This window comes from Otolemur garnettii, unplaced genomic scaffold (genome assembly GCF_000181295.1).
Source record: "Otolemur garnettii isolate 467f Iridium unplaced genomic scaffold, OtoGar3 scaffold00286, whole genome shotgun sequence".
NCBI classification, from domain to species: domain Eukaryota; kingdom Metazoa; phylum Chordata; class Mammalia; order Primates; family Galagidae; genus Otolemur; species Otolemur garnettii.
The window spans coordinates 826,311-840,998 of record NW_003852681.1 but is presented as its reverse complement, the minus strand read 5'-3'; the positions used below and the strand labels follow the sequence as shown (position 1 = coordinate 840,998).

General features: G+C 48.6%; 1 protein-coding gene across 2 annotated transcripts in view; it reads right to left on the bottom strand.

Annotated features, from left to right (window-relative positions):
* Positions 1–3,802: 3,802 nt before the first annotated feature.
* Positions 3,803–14,688, bottom strand: part of IQSEC2 (IQ motif and Sec7 domain 2) — an 84,131-nt gene continuing 73,245 nt past the window's right edge. The window contains exons 9-15 of one of the 2 annotated variants that reach the window (XM_003803220.3): positions 13,629–13,768; positions 12,296–12,421; positions 10,090–10,189; positions 9,343–9,504; positions 7,250–7,423; positions 6,710–6,759; positions 3,803–6,110 (exon numbers count right to left, since the gene is read on the bottom strand). In XM_003803220.3, the coding sequence (XP_003803268.1) occupies positions 5,145–6,110; positions 6,710–6,759; positions 7,250–7,423; positions 9,343–9,504; positions 10,090–10,189; positions 12,296–12,421; positions 13,629–13,768 (1,718 nt within the window). In that variant the 3' untranslated portion in view covers positions 3,803–5,144. The remainder of the gene's footprint in view (positions 6,111–6,709; positions 6,760–7,249; positions 7,424–9,342; positions 9,505–10,089; positions 10,190–12,295; positions 12,422–13,628; positions 13,769–14,688) is intronic. The other variant, XM_012813639.1, reaches the window with a different exon arrangement.

Sequence of the window (14,688 nt, the reverse complement as noted above, 5' to 3'; positions counted from 1 at the left end):
TCACTACTAGAAATAGAAAAACTAGCTGAGCATTATGGCAGGTGCCTGTAGTCCCAGCTACTTGGGAGGCTAAGGCAAGAGGATCCCTTGAGCCCAAGACACTGAGGTTGCCATGAGTTCTATTGATGCCATGGCACTCTACCCAGGGTAACAGAGTGAGACTTTGTCTCAGAAACAAACAAACAAACACAACAAATAAATAAATGACATTTCTAAAAAAAAAAAGTATAGAAGGAAAGATAGAGTTAGAATCAATGGATCCTCAACCCTTTTCCAAATAATAGAACAAACTCTTAAAATGTAGCTATAACATCTAGTGTCAAAATGACATTCTCTACTGAAAAGAACCATAGCTCTTTTGGGGGAAAATGGCTGATTCCAGGGCTGGGGCATCTCATGGTGCCGCAAAACAAGGAAGTGCTCAAAGAAAGATGGAAACACAGGACACAAGAACCAGCTTAGAGCGCTTTCTAACTGGCCAAGTCATGGGCACTTTGAACATCAAAATAAAGAATGATATTTATGGGTCATATAAAGTAGAATATATAAGTAAAATAGACAACCATGAATCCATAAAAATATAAAGAATTAAATAAATGTAGGAGAGGGGAAAGCATCCCCTCATAGTGGGAAGCCAAATGATATATGCTGAAAGATTGATGGCATTTGAAAATCACCATTTGGCAACCTCAGCCATAATAATTGTTTCAAGAATTATCAGTGAATGCTAAAACTGGTGGGTTAAAGTTTGAATAGTAACAGAATCTCAATGTTTCTCTCCACAAGATAATTCTTCACAAAGAGGAAAACAGTAACTAAGCTGGAGATACTAGATAGCCTAATGTGTCACCTGGTCTTACTTTAACTACTGCTGAGGCCAGGATAAGAAAACCTGTTGGCAACAGAATAAGGAGTAGGCAAGGAGACCTGCCTATCTCCATGCTTCAGTGTGTGCTGTGCCCACCACCCAGGCTGCATACTCCTATTTCCTTCTTGCTGTGTCGATGACACACTGCATTTTCTTACATCTCCAGGCTTTTGTATGTGCTGCCGCCTCTGACAAATGCCTTTCTTTACCAGGCTAGTTCCTACTCACACTGCTAACGGCAATTCCAGAAAACATTCCCTGACCCTATTCACCCACCCTAAGTTGGATTTTCTCCTTCTCTATGCTCCCACACAAGGGCTTCCTTCTGTGCCTGTGCTTGTTATATCGTTTTCACATTACCCCTAAGAGGCTGTCTACTCCTGAAAGTCTTGTCCTGCACTGTCCAGTATGAAAGCCACTACCCATTTGTAGCTATTAAAATTTTAATTTAATGAAATTAAAAATGCAAGCCAGGTGCAGTGGTGCATGCCTGTAGTCCCAGCTATTCAGGAAACGGACACAGGAGGATTGCTTCACCCTGGGAGAGAGTTCAAGGACAGGCTGGGAAACACAGCAAGATCCTCCATCTTTTAACAAACAAAAAGCAGTTCCCCAGTCACACTAGCCACATTTCAAATGTTCGATAATAACATGTCCCTAGTGGCACAGGTATAGGACATTACTATCATCACAGACAGACCTATTAGACAGCACTAGTCTAGAACAAAGATAAGAACTTTATGGGATTCTAGGACCTTTATGCTTTGTTATATGTTTTCTCTCCCCATCTATATTCCCAAAAAGATTGGCAGTAGCACCTTTGATGTACAAAGTCAATGGGCTTGCTGTCTTCAGGTCCTCAGAGAAATGGGGAAGTGAGGAAATGAGCTAATCCTTCACGATCTGAACAGTGAGCCTCCAGGGAGAGGTGAATGGTAGGGGCAGGGATAGCCCCATGCTGAGGCTGCAATGAGAGTTGGAGGAGAACTTAGCAAAGAGCTAAGGAAGGAAGGAAGCATGAGGAGGTCCCAAAGGGACCCAAAATTTTGGTACACAAGTTGCATCAATAATAAACCCACCAATGCAAAGATACCTATCTTTAAGACTTAGCTTAGAAAGAACCAAAGATCAGAAAAAATTTAGTGACAGTTGTGCTGTGCCTGGCACTGTACTGAGCAGTGTTCTGGACAGAGATAATTTAGACCAGTGTCAGTCCCAAGCCACTATGGCTTGGTGAGGAAAATAGATAATACATGAGGGATCTTTAAGAATGTGAGGAAGGGTACATTTTGTGAAGGATGAGTTCTTTAAGCTCATCTTGCAAGGGTGGGAAAACCATCAGGGATGTTGGGAGGATTATGTCTGGTAGGGGCAAAGGCACAGGTGAAGGATGGAAAGTACACACAGGCATTTTTAGAGAACAGCAAGTGGATGGGCAAATTGTGGGTGAGGAATGAGAGTTAGGACTATAGAGAGTGGCTTGGACCACCCTGTGGAAGACCTCCCTATGTCAAGACAAAGATTTTGCACTTGTTTCTGTAAGTGGCTGAGACAGCTCACTATATGTCTGGGAGGAGGGAGGCACCTCACATGCATCTGTTAACAACTGTCCTGCAAAATCATTATCCCCATTTTACAGGGGATAGACCAGGATCTAAAGGGCTGGGTGACTTGCCAAAGACTGCACAGTCAAGTCACTGAACCAGAATTTGAGAGCTGAAAGTTGAGCTTTGGGAAGATGCAACCAGTATCAAGCTGAAGGTGGGAGAAAGGAGAACAATCAAAGGTAGTCCAGCTTGGTCCAGCAAGAAAGATACCAAAAAATGCTGTTTATACTTGATTTAGGACCCTCTGGGTCTAAGCACTTCAAATACTCAGGTCTAGTGCATGAGGAAGTATCAAATGCTTAGATAGCCTCAGCTGCTGCTTTTGCTAGTTGTCTTTCCTGGGATGTGTTTAGATGTGCATATGAGGAAGAAAACAAAGACGCTGGTCCAAGCTGCTAGAGTGGGGCTATCCAAACCTATCCCTTTTAGAGGCCAATCCAGATTCTAGGAAGGCTGCAAAAATACTGACTGAATGCTGCTTCTGGAGGTCCTGCTGTCCCTAACCAAGAGCCATTCTTTGGCCCCATCTCTCCTGTGCTAAGCTGAGATCCCGAATATAATCAGTGATGCTAGAAACATGCCTGTTTCATAGGGAAGCAGTTTGGGGGACTGGAAAGGGGGCTAGGCTAATAGACAGGAACCACCCTGTCCCCTGACTTGCTGTGTCACCTTTGGAAAGACTCTTCCCTTCTCTCAGACTGTTCCCTCTTCTGTAAATGAGAGTCTAACTATTTGTTATCTAATATCCTAAATATATACAGAGAGCTCTTAAAATGTATCTAGCCCCTTCCAAGTCATTTTCCTACCCTCAAGGACTAGAAATGTGGCCAGCCATTGGCAGGAAGGGGAGGGATGCCCAAGGTAAAGCCAGGCCACCATAGGAAGGGGGTGAGAGTAGATGCCACAAGAATGAAAAGAAGTATCCAACCTGTGAAAGAAAAACAAGGGAAATAACTTGCTGAGCACCTACTCCATCCTGGATGCTTAATATTCATTATTTCCATGTGGCAATGGCTTGTCACCCTGAGTTTTAAATTGAGGAAACTGAGATCCAAAAAGGGTGCCTCACCCAAGTTCACATGCCTAGAAGTGAAAACTCCAGGATATGAACTGGGTAAACTCTGAAGCCCCTACTCTTTGTGCAGACTGTATATGAAATGAGATAGGAAAACCTCCCTCACCCTCATCTCCCACCCAACCAAAGCATCTTGCCCACCCAGTTGCTTGAATTTCTACCACTAGCGCATCACCTCCCTGAGCTAAGGCCTCTCTCTCCATTGGCTCCACAGAGGGGAAAGGGGCATAAGTAGGAGGCAGAGGCGGGAGGTGAGCACAAGGTCTTTTATGAGGCATCAAATATACATTCTTATATACAAGGAGGAAAAAAGACAATGCCTGAACCCCAGCTCCTCTCCATACAGCCCTTCCCACTGCTACCCTCCCCTGCCCCCAAACCTCAGGGTCACTGGCCCTTTATACAGCCAGGGTCCATCTGCCTGTCTGTCTGTACTGCAGCCCATAGTGCAGAGGGGAGAGGGAGGCAGGAGCTGAGAAAGGAGCTGGATATGCAGGGCAAGAAGAGGAGCTGGGGCTTGTAAAAAATATATTTATAATAAATAAACAGATCTGCAAAAGGGCTGAAGAGGCAGCAGAGATTTTGACGGACAGAAGGACACAGGCATCCTGGCTCCCAGCCCCGGCTCTGATGGGTTCAATCTCTGCCTTAGGAAGGACATCTTAGGCTCATGGTGGCCCTCTGGGAGCCTCTCTCCCCAGACCTGAGGCTGGGTGCCCTGCCCCAGCGAGGTGTGTGTGGATGATATCTGTAAAGTGCATTGTCTTCAGTTGTAGGTGGTGGGGTGGGTGTAAGGGCATGGGGGGGCATGCAATATGGGTGAGGGAGGGCAGTGCCCTTCTCATCCCAGACCTGAGCCCCCCCAAAACCTGTCTGGACTTTGATCAGGATAAGAACATTGCAGGGTGAGGCAAGTTCCTGAAGCCAAAGAGGTCTGGGCCGGGGCCTACTGGAGAGAGGGCATAGACTGGCTCAAGAGAGGAAGCACTGCCCCATGTGGGGGCCAGCACAAGCAGGATCCCACCCACTGAGTGCATTGACAGTCTGTGTCCTCCAGTAGGCAGAAAGACACATGGAGATGTGTGGCCAGGCCCTGAGGTCAGAGAGAGGGCAAAGCCAACTGAGGTTTGGCCACAACTCTACAGAGTGCTCTCCTAGCCCCACACAGCCAGAGGAGCCCTAGGGAAGCTTTCACCCCTACAGCTCCAGATGTTTGTCCTTCTCCACCAGCCAGAGCTGAAAGAGCTCACACTGGCCTGGAGGTCTGAGGCCACAGAGCTAGACCTCCAGGGAAGGGGAGGGGGAGGAAGACAGGAAAAAGAGAATGAGGATCTCTGAAAGGTGCTCACCACTCTCTAGCACTGACGTGCCCTGCCTGAGTCCAGGCTTCAAGTGGCAAGGGTCCTTGAATCAGGAAGAAACCCCATGGCAACTGCTGAGGGTTAGAGGAGGGGTCCCAAGGCAAGAAGGAAGTAGGGAGGAGGACATTGCATGTATATATATTTTTGAAAAAACTGAGGAAGCAGAGAGGGTGCAAAGTCCCTCTCCTGTGGGTTCCCCAGAACTTCCTACTCCCTAGCTTGCTCTTCATTCATTAGACCACGGTGCTGATCCGGCTTGGCTTGGCCTTGGGGTTTGCACTGGGTGGGTTGGCTGTGCCAGGGGGCCCAGAGGCGTGCAGTGGGCCATGGGGAGAGGTGGGTGGCAGGGGTGAGTGCGGGGTGTGGGGTGAGGGTGGAGGGAGAGGTGGGTAGGAAGGATGGGGAGGGATGGGTGAATGTGGTGACAATGGTGACTGGGGGTGGTGGGGGTGGGAGTAAGAGCCCCCTGGTGGCCGGGATCCAGGGCCCCCGGCTGTGCCTGCTGCTGGCATCATCTGTGGATGGTGACTGAAAATGAAGTGCTTGGGGCCCTGTTTGTGGGCTGGAGGGTGCTGGGGGGCAGGACTGTACAGGGGCAATGGGGATGTGGGCTGGTGCAGGGGGTGGCGGCCATGTGGAGCAAACTGAGGGTGTCCTCCAGCCCCCCGTCTGGGGGCCCTGCTTGGCCGGCCCAAGGTATAGTGCTGGGGCCCTGGGACTGGGCCATGGGCATGGAAGTGGCGATGTGGCCCCACAGGTGGGGCTGAGGCGGGAGGTGGTGGAATGGAGCCCAGCTGGGGCAGGGGTGGGGGCTGCTGAGGAGGTGGGGGTAGAGGGGGTTGCTGAGGTGGAAGGTAGGGTGGAGGGGCAGGGCCTGGTCCTTGGCAATACTGGGCATGCAGGGCCTGGAGCTTAGATTGCCCATCAGGCAGCACCCCCAGGCCACCATGGCTGTGACCATGGTGGTGGTGGTGGTGGTGGTGGTGGGTGGAAGAAGCAGATGAAGAGGAGGCAGAGGCCTGGCCTGTTGGTGGTGGTGGCATCTGGAAGGGCCCCTTCCCCCGCTTGCTTCCGAATAGGGAGCCCAGGAAGGATGAGGAGTTGGAGACGGGCCTCTGGCTCTTGTACTCCTCAGGCGGCGGGGGTGGGGGCGGAGGTGGCATCCTCTGGTGAGGGCGTGGACTGCTAATAACAGACCCCTGGAAGTGGGGAGGGGGGAAGTCAGGCTGGTCTAGACGTTCTAAACCCCCAACCCTAAACTCCACCCTTGTCCCTGAGGGCTGAAGCTGGGGAGACAGTGACCCCCAAATCATAATTGAAATGAAATGACAGTCCTGGTACTTGTATGTGGAGCTCCCCAGCTTACAAAGCTCTGCTATCACATCCACTATCTCAGTTGAGCTTCAGTTAAGAGAGGAAGAAGTAGCAGTAACTTCTCCTCATCCCCATTTTGCAGGCAGGGAAATCATTAGGCCCAGAGATGCAGAGTCACTTGCTCAGGGTCAAAGAGCAGGACTTGGAGGTAAGAGCTTCTTATGGCCTAACTCCAAGGGCATCCCTACTCAGAGTTAGCCCTGGGGTTGAGAGGGGACATGAGAGAGTGGAAGACAGACTGAGACAGTCAGAATGAGGACAGACAAGAGTTGAGGACAGATGGAGAGAGTGATTGGTTGGAAGAGGCAGCTGTACAGTCCCCAACAGGGAAGAGGTGGGAGCAACAGGTCCCCTCCTCTTCTGGGGCTCCATGGCCAGGGCAGGGCTCATGCAAAGAACGAGTGGGGCAGGAGCTGGCACTTACTTCGATGGTGCTGTCCAGCGATCCCACGCTGTTACGCCGCCCCCGCTTCCCTGCACCCACAAGCAAGGAGCCTAGCGTCAGAGCAGCAACCCCCCCTCCCTACCCTGTTGGGCTCCAGAGCTGGGCAACAGGCCTGGGCCCCTCCCGGGGAAAGACATCCCATTATCCCTTTCCCCCACTGAAGAGGGGGAAGTGGGGAAGAGGAGAGGTCAAGAAAGAAAGAAAGGAGGAAAAGATGGAGAAGGAGGACTGGTGGTACAGGAGAGACAGAAGGGGGATAAGTGGAGGAGAGGTGGAGCAGCAAGATAGAGGGGCCAGGACTGTGGCCCCATTTCACATACCCTGGCCCAAAAGCTGGGCTCCACCTGTTCTGACCAGGCTGCCAGGCTCCCTGCAGTGCAGAGACCAGAATTCTGGGTGAAGGTAGGGTACATGTGTGTGCACGGCAGGTGGAAGGAAGGCTGGCAGCCAGTGACAGAAGGCAAGGAGGACACCCAGTCCCACGTCTCCCCAGCCAGGGCAGGGGCCCAGAAGACTTACCTGCATCTGAGAGGTCTCTCAAGGAACTGCTGAGTGCTCCCCTTTTGAGCCCATCGCCTGCACCATAAGTGTCCTCCAGGCTACTGCGGGCCAGCGTCCCATTCACTGAGTCCTTGGCTCCTCCAGGCTGTGAGGCATTTGGCCGCATCATACCTTTCTGCTTCTCCAGCTCCGCTGGGTGGCAGTGGAAGAGACACAGAGCAAAGGTCAGGAACAGGAGAGACAGCTTATGTGACTGACCTCAGCACTCCATGGGCCTTCCTCCTCCTCCTCCCACCCTCTCTCTGTCCCCTGGGTCTCCAGTTTTGCCCCCTGGATGGCCAGCACTTGTCTTCCCCCAAACTGCAGCTTCATCTCCAAAGCTCCCTCAGAGCCCAGCCCGTCTTGCATCCTCTCTTCCTGCTTAGTCTTCTCTTCATCCCTCTCAGTCTTGCTTCCTGCTCCTTTCTTCTACCTCTTTCCCCTCTTCCTCCCCCAACCCCACCAATCCACTTGCAATCAGCTCTCCCAACAGCATCCCTGCCCTTCACAGAACTTCATAGGCCAGGTGATGTGACTGATTCCTGTAATCCTAGAACTCTGGGAGGCTGAGGCGGGTGGATCACCTGAGCTCAGGAGTTTGAGACCAGCTTGAATAAGAGTGAGACCCTCATCTCTACTAAAAATACAAAAACTAGCCAGGTGTTGTGGTGGGTGCCTGTAGTTCCAGCTATTTGGGAGGCTGAGACAAGAGGAATTCTTGAGCTTAAGAGTTTGAGGTTGCTGTGAGCTATAATGCCATAGCACTCTACTCGTGGTAACAGAGTAGTGAAACTCTGCCTCAAAGAAAAAAAAAAAAAGGAGCTTCACAGCAGATGGTTCACAGTAAGTACAGGAAGCCCCTTCCAGCCTATAGCAATGTTCTCAGATATCTTGCTCCAGAGCAGAGGGGCTCCTGACAGAGCAGGAATAGGAAACTGACAGAAATCTAATTCTCTATTGTGTGCCAGGTCGTATACTGGGCACTATACATGCTTCATATCTCTCAACCCTCACAACAGTTCTTGAAGTTACTGTTAGCATCAACATTGCACAAGCAGAGGAAGAAACTGAGAATCCAGAAGTCTTAGAGCTTGCCCAGAGTTATATCGCTGGAAATGGTGGAGCCGACGTTCTGGAAGCAGGTCTGCCTGATTCCAGAGCCTGGGCTCTCTCTACCTCCTTACACCTCTACTTCCCCATAGAGGTCATAGAAACACTTGTCTATTGCCCTCCCCTCCTCATCTTGATATACTAATTCCTCTCTCTGGATTTCTCCAGCATCTTAAGGACATCTGGTGAACTGAAAACTTCTGACTCAGCCTTGCTGAGTAGAACAGACCCTGGAACTGTGAAGGCCTCACCAAGGAGCAGTATGCTGCCTCTCTTTCTCTGCTTGCCTCTTTCTTCATAACATAACTGTGACTACTTAGCCTGGAGAAGAGAAAATTTGGAGGGCATCTGGAGGAATTAAGGTAATCATTATTTTCCATTATATATATGATCAAAATGACTTGGTGTATCCCCTGGGAGCTGGGAGGACAGGCCACTGGGACTGGGACCCAACTCAGGAAATGGTATACGAGGAGAGGAGAGGGTGGGATGCGGAATAATATTTGTTGAACATCTAGGATGTATTAGGACACTCTGATTGTTGTGTCTCATTTCAACTCCATGACTCTATGAAGGATATTTATTATCCCAACTTTGTGGAGGTAGAAACTGGGGCTCAGAGGATTAGGTGACTTGCCCCAGTTTACCTAGATAATAAGTAGCATACCTGGGATCGAAAACTAGAGTCCTATTTCCAATGCCCTGATTCTTCTCCCTGCTGCCTTTCACTAGAAGGAAGAGTTGGCTCATAATTAGGGCTTGGGATAATAATCTGAGGGTGGGAAGTAATGAGCCCCTTGTCACAGAAGGTATTCAAGCATAAGCTGAAGGGTTCCTGGAATGAGAGTAGGAGAGTTGGACAAGCTACCCCTCAACTCTGAGAGTGTCAGAGGACAGGATTCTTGGTTTCTGTAGGACACTATATCAGGAAATAGGGCAGGAGTTGTGGCTGAGGTACTCACACTCAACACGGTACTTCTCCATCTCCTGCACCTCTGCAATGGACTCACGCAGGTCTGATGTGAAGCGCAGCCGGTCCTGGAGGCTGGGGGCGTTGAAAATGATGAGGACTTTTCGTTCCCCACCAGGTACTGCAGATAGCAACTTGATACCAAACTGGTAATCTGTGGGGAAAGGGAAGGGAGAGGGGAGGTTGAGCACCTGTGTCAGAACTGATGCAAGGTGTCTCATCCGTGAAATAATTTTTCTAATATCCAATTCTCACATTATAGCCCTTCTCTGCTTGAAGATCTTCAGTGGCTCCCCTTTGCCCCAAAGCCCCAAACTCTTGGTAGCTGTGGCCCTCTTACTTCCTGTACTCCAGGATGTAAAGGCAAACCTAACTCTTCACTGCTTTTTCATAACTCTTTCCTTCACACCTCTGCCTCAACTCACAATTGCTTCTGCTACCCAGAATGCCACCCACAAAGCTCCTTCTGCTTCAATCCTTTGGAGCACAGCATGATCGCCATCTCTTTGGCCCACCAGAGAACACACACACTATAGTTCTCTGCAAGACTGTGAGGTCCCCAGGAGGTAGACCTGAGTTATACTCCACTCTGGCCTGCCCTTCATCCTGCAACCAAATAGGTACTTTGGACATCTTAGCCCAGTTATAAGGGACTCCAAAAATTGGAACTGCTATGGGTGAAGGATGAGCATCGGGGCCATGGCATCCCATGGGAACTGGGATCTGAAAAGGGACTCACATGAATTCTGGAAGAGCTGCATGTGCATTTCCACGAGAGGAAAGGACTGACGGAAGCTGTATGTCACCAAGATCTTCTTCTTCTGGAAAATTTTGGTGACCTTTGGCAGGGGTGGGAAAAAGACAAGAGGGAAGGCTTGGGGTAGGCAATTTCCACATGGCACTATTTCTAGTAACACCCTCCCCTCCTACTCCTGCTAACAGGCATATACACACAAACACACATACCCACACCTTGGGGAGAATGGATACTTGAGGAATAGAATGGGACAAATGGAGGAAAATTCAAGTTCCTGACTTAATGATGATGCCCAATAGGCATTTACAATGTTTACAGGAACTAAGTGAATGTTGCTCCTTCTAGGAAGCCTGTTCTAACATCCCACAGACACTTCCACCTCCCACACCCCCCATTTCTGAGCTCCAGAGTGCTGATTCAGGACCTCTCCTTTGTCAGGCTTTATGATAGTCCTCTGAGTGTGTGATCGCCCCCTGCTGGTCTGGAGGGCAGGAGTCTAGTTATCAGGTTCTCTCACCTACCCTTACCAGAGCCAGCACTTAATGGCAACTTTGCTGAACCTATATGGAGAGTTAACAAGTCTTCTCTAAACAACCCAAGATCTTTATCAAGTACTTGGACACTCTGGACTCAACTAACGCAAGCTACAAACATCTTAGGCAGTCTGCAAGTGGCTTTTAAAAGTAAATATTTTGATTTCCGGATGGTTAAAGTTCATAGTAATGCAAAGCACTTATTTTGGTCCTTTGGACTGTAAGTGTCCTGAGAACATGGCCTGAGTCTGATTCATCTTGGCATATCTACTGCCTAGTACGGAACCAGATACACACAAGTGTCAGTACACAAGGGATAGCTAAACACTAACTCAGCATCTGTGTGGAGCAGGCAATCCTCAAGGTAAGGCTATTCCACATATGACCTCTTATTTCATCTTCATGATAACCCGATGTGGTAGGGATTAGCCCCATTTCATAGAGGAGGAAACTAAGGCTCAGAGAGGGCATTGGAGGTGCTTTGCCTAAAACAGTAATTCTCAAATCAGGGTGATATTGCACCACAGAGGACACTAAACGACATCTGGAGACATTTTGGGTTGAAAGGCTGCTACTGGTATGTATTAGGTAGAGATGATGGTACTGCTAAACATCCTACAATGCACAGAACAGCCACCCACAACAAAGCATTATCCAGCCCCAACTGTAAATAGTGCTGATATTAAGAAACTCTGCTCTAGGCTCAGCATGCATAGCACAGTGGTTACAGCACCAGCCACATACACTGAGGCTGGTGGGTTCAAACCTGGCTCAGGCCAGCTAAACAACAATGACAACTGCAACAAAAAATAGCTGGGTGTTGTGGTGGGCACCTGTAGTCTCAGCAACTTGGGAGGCTGAGGTAAGAGAATTGCTTAAGCCCAAGAGTTTGAGGTTGCTGTGAGCTGTGATGCCATACCACTCTACTGAGGGTGACATAGTGAGACTCTGTCTCAAAAATAAAAGAAACTCTGCTCTTTTAAGGGGCGGGTGGGCACCACTGCTGTCTTCAATTCCCTGAAGAAATGTCTCAAAGCAGAAAGAACACTTGTTCTTAGTGGTCCCAATGGAAGATTGTTGGAAGAAACCCACAGGGAAACAGATTATAACAGTTAGAACTGTCTGACATGGCATTTGACTTTTCTGGAGGAATGCAGCTTTCCATCTCTGCAGTTGTACAAGCAGGGGGCCACATCCAGGAAGCTGGTTCTTGACCAGGAGTCCCTGAAAGTCCCTTCTGACCTACAGAGTCCTCAGAGTCCTATCCCTAAAATACAAACATCTATACTGGTAATGAGCACAGTTTTAACAATCACTTCAAGCATCTCCATCACTCAAAGGTTTCAAATTGATACTGGGGATCAAGCTACGAAGTGGACAGGGACATTCACTACCACTTCCCAGATTATAAATCTGTCAAATCCCTTGGTTTTCAGATTTTCTGCCCCTTGATGGCTGTCACTATCTCCAAATAGATCTCTGGGGGGGGGGAGAGAGGAACAGAAAAGGCCTATGCCTTGCCCAAGATCACACAAATGACATGGCAGAGCACCTTGTCCACCACACTCCATACCCTAATGTCAACATGGTTTACACTAGACCCAGGAGCTAAGCTTACCATCTTCCTCCCATCTCCTCCCCCAGAGTGCCCATACCACAAGGAGATCATTGAAGAGGAAGACCTCTCGCTGATGTAACCCTAGTCTCTGGGGGCGGTTTGGATCTGGCACCTCATAGAGCTGGCAACAGCAAACCAGTCGACGGTGAGGAAGAGACAAGACCTAGACAGGCATGAAAAAATAGGTATAAGAAAGCCAGCTTCAGACCTCCAGTATCTCAACAATAAACTGTAAGAGGAAGTTTACCTCTGATACATATGTGTCACTCCAAATCAAGGAGTATTATGGAATGCCTTTTTTTTTTGCTTTTATTATTTTTTAATTTATTTTTATTTTTTTAGAGGTGGGGTCTTGGTCTATTGCCCAGGCTGGAATGCAGTCATGTCATCATAGCACACTGCAACCTCAAATTCCTAGGCTCAAGTGATCTTCCTGCCTTAGCTTCTGAGTATGAATGCCTTTCTTGCCCAGCTCTGCATGGCCAAATTCCACCCCTCCTTCAAATCCCAATTCTAAAGTACCTCTTCCAAGAAGACTTCCCTTATTTCCCCAGCCTAAAAATGGCCTTTCCTTCTTTTTTGCTCCCCTAAACTAAACCATAAGGCAGACGTAGTATTTGAGTCTTTGTCTTGCACCTCTACTGGTCTGTGAGTGCCCTCAAGGACAGAGACCATTATCTGATTTATATCTATGTCTCTGGAGCTCAGTAAAATGCTGGGCTCAGTGGAAAGGCCCCCATAAATATTTGTTGTCTAAAAGACTAAAGCGTGAGGGCCGGGCATGGTGGCTCACACCTGTAATCCTAACGCTCTGGGAGGCTGAGGCAGGTGGATTGCCTGAGCTAAGGAGTTGGAGACCAGCCTGAGCAAGAGTGAGATTCCATCCCTAAAAATAGCCTGGTGTTGTGGTGGATGCCTGCAGTCCCAGTTACTTGGGAGGTTGAGGCAAGAGAATCACTTGAGCCCAGGGGTTTGAGGTTGCTGTGACGCCACAGCACTCTGCTGAGGGTGACAAAGTAAGACTCTGTCTCAAAAAATGAAAACATAAATAAAAAGACTAAAGTGTGTTCTTGCTTTGGTTCTCATGTGACCATTAGCTTGACTCCTCACTTGAGACAGACAGGCAAAAACCGATATGGAAAAGATGCTAATATTTATACAGCACTCACTATATGCCTAGTGCTATGCTAGATGCATTCATATGCAGCACCTCATTTAATTTGTAACACAATCCCCTGAGGAATGCATTATCATTCACTCTGTATTGCAAGTAAGGGGCATCCAGTGCTTAGGGAGGTACAGTGACTTACCACTTAGTAGCTGGGGCACAGTGGAACCTGGGGCCCTCTACAGCCTCCCAAAGTACTTACCGGTTTCTTGCCAACAATCATGCGCTCCACAGCCTGCACCTGGGACACATGATCATCATTGGTCCGCAGTTCACGCCCCTGAATGCGCTGGTAGATGCCCACCAGGAGGTCTCGGGGGATGTCTTCACCATTGTCAACCCCTGGGTAGGGGGAGTAACACAGGGATATGTCACATAAGTATGGGTCACTGGTGGTAGGGGTTCTCCACAACACCTCACACCTAGGTATGGGCCACACTAAAAGGTAGGACTGAGGATCAGTGGGTACCCTCATCCCCTCAGTCAGGATTAGGGGAGGGAAGTTGCCCTTCAATGCAATAGCCAGTCGCTATCTTCCCCAGGGTGGGGATTTTGTCTAAACTCAACTCAGTAATTTAATCATCAGACACTATTTTTTTGCCTTCCTAATTAGCAAAAATACTTTAAATGAAATCCAGTGCTAAGAAGAGTGCAGAGAAGTGGGCACATAACATAACTATTTGGAGGGTAATTTGGCAAGAGCCTAAATGTTCAAGCTCTTCTAGGAATCTGCCCTAAGGAATTACTCAGAAATATGTGCAAGTATGGCCAGGCACGGAGGCTCATGCCTGCAATCCTAGCACTCTGGGAGGCTGAGGCGGGTAGATTTCCTGAACTCAGGAATTTGAGACGAGCCTGAACAAGAGCGAGACCCCTGTCTCTAAGAAAAGCTGCACCTGTAGTCCCAGCTACTTGGGAAGCTGAGGGAAGAGGACTGCTTGAGCCCAAGAGTTTGAGGTTGGGCTCATACTGTGAGCTATGACTCCACAGAACTCTACCCTGAGAGAGAGAGTAAGACTTTGCCTCAAAAAAAAAAAAAAAAAAAAGACCAAAATACACAAAAATATTAACCATGGTTGTCTCTAGGGAGCAGAATTTTGCATGATTAAAAGAAATTTTCTAACTTGCTGAATTTTCCAAAATTTCCAAAATAAGCATGTATTACTTTTATTTATATGCCTATTTAATAACTAGAGGGAAAAGCATGCACGTGCACACACACACACACACAGAATGGATGAATGAATGAATAACAGCAGGAT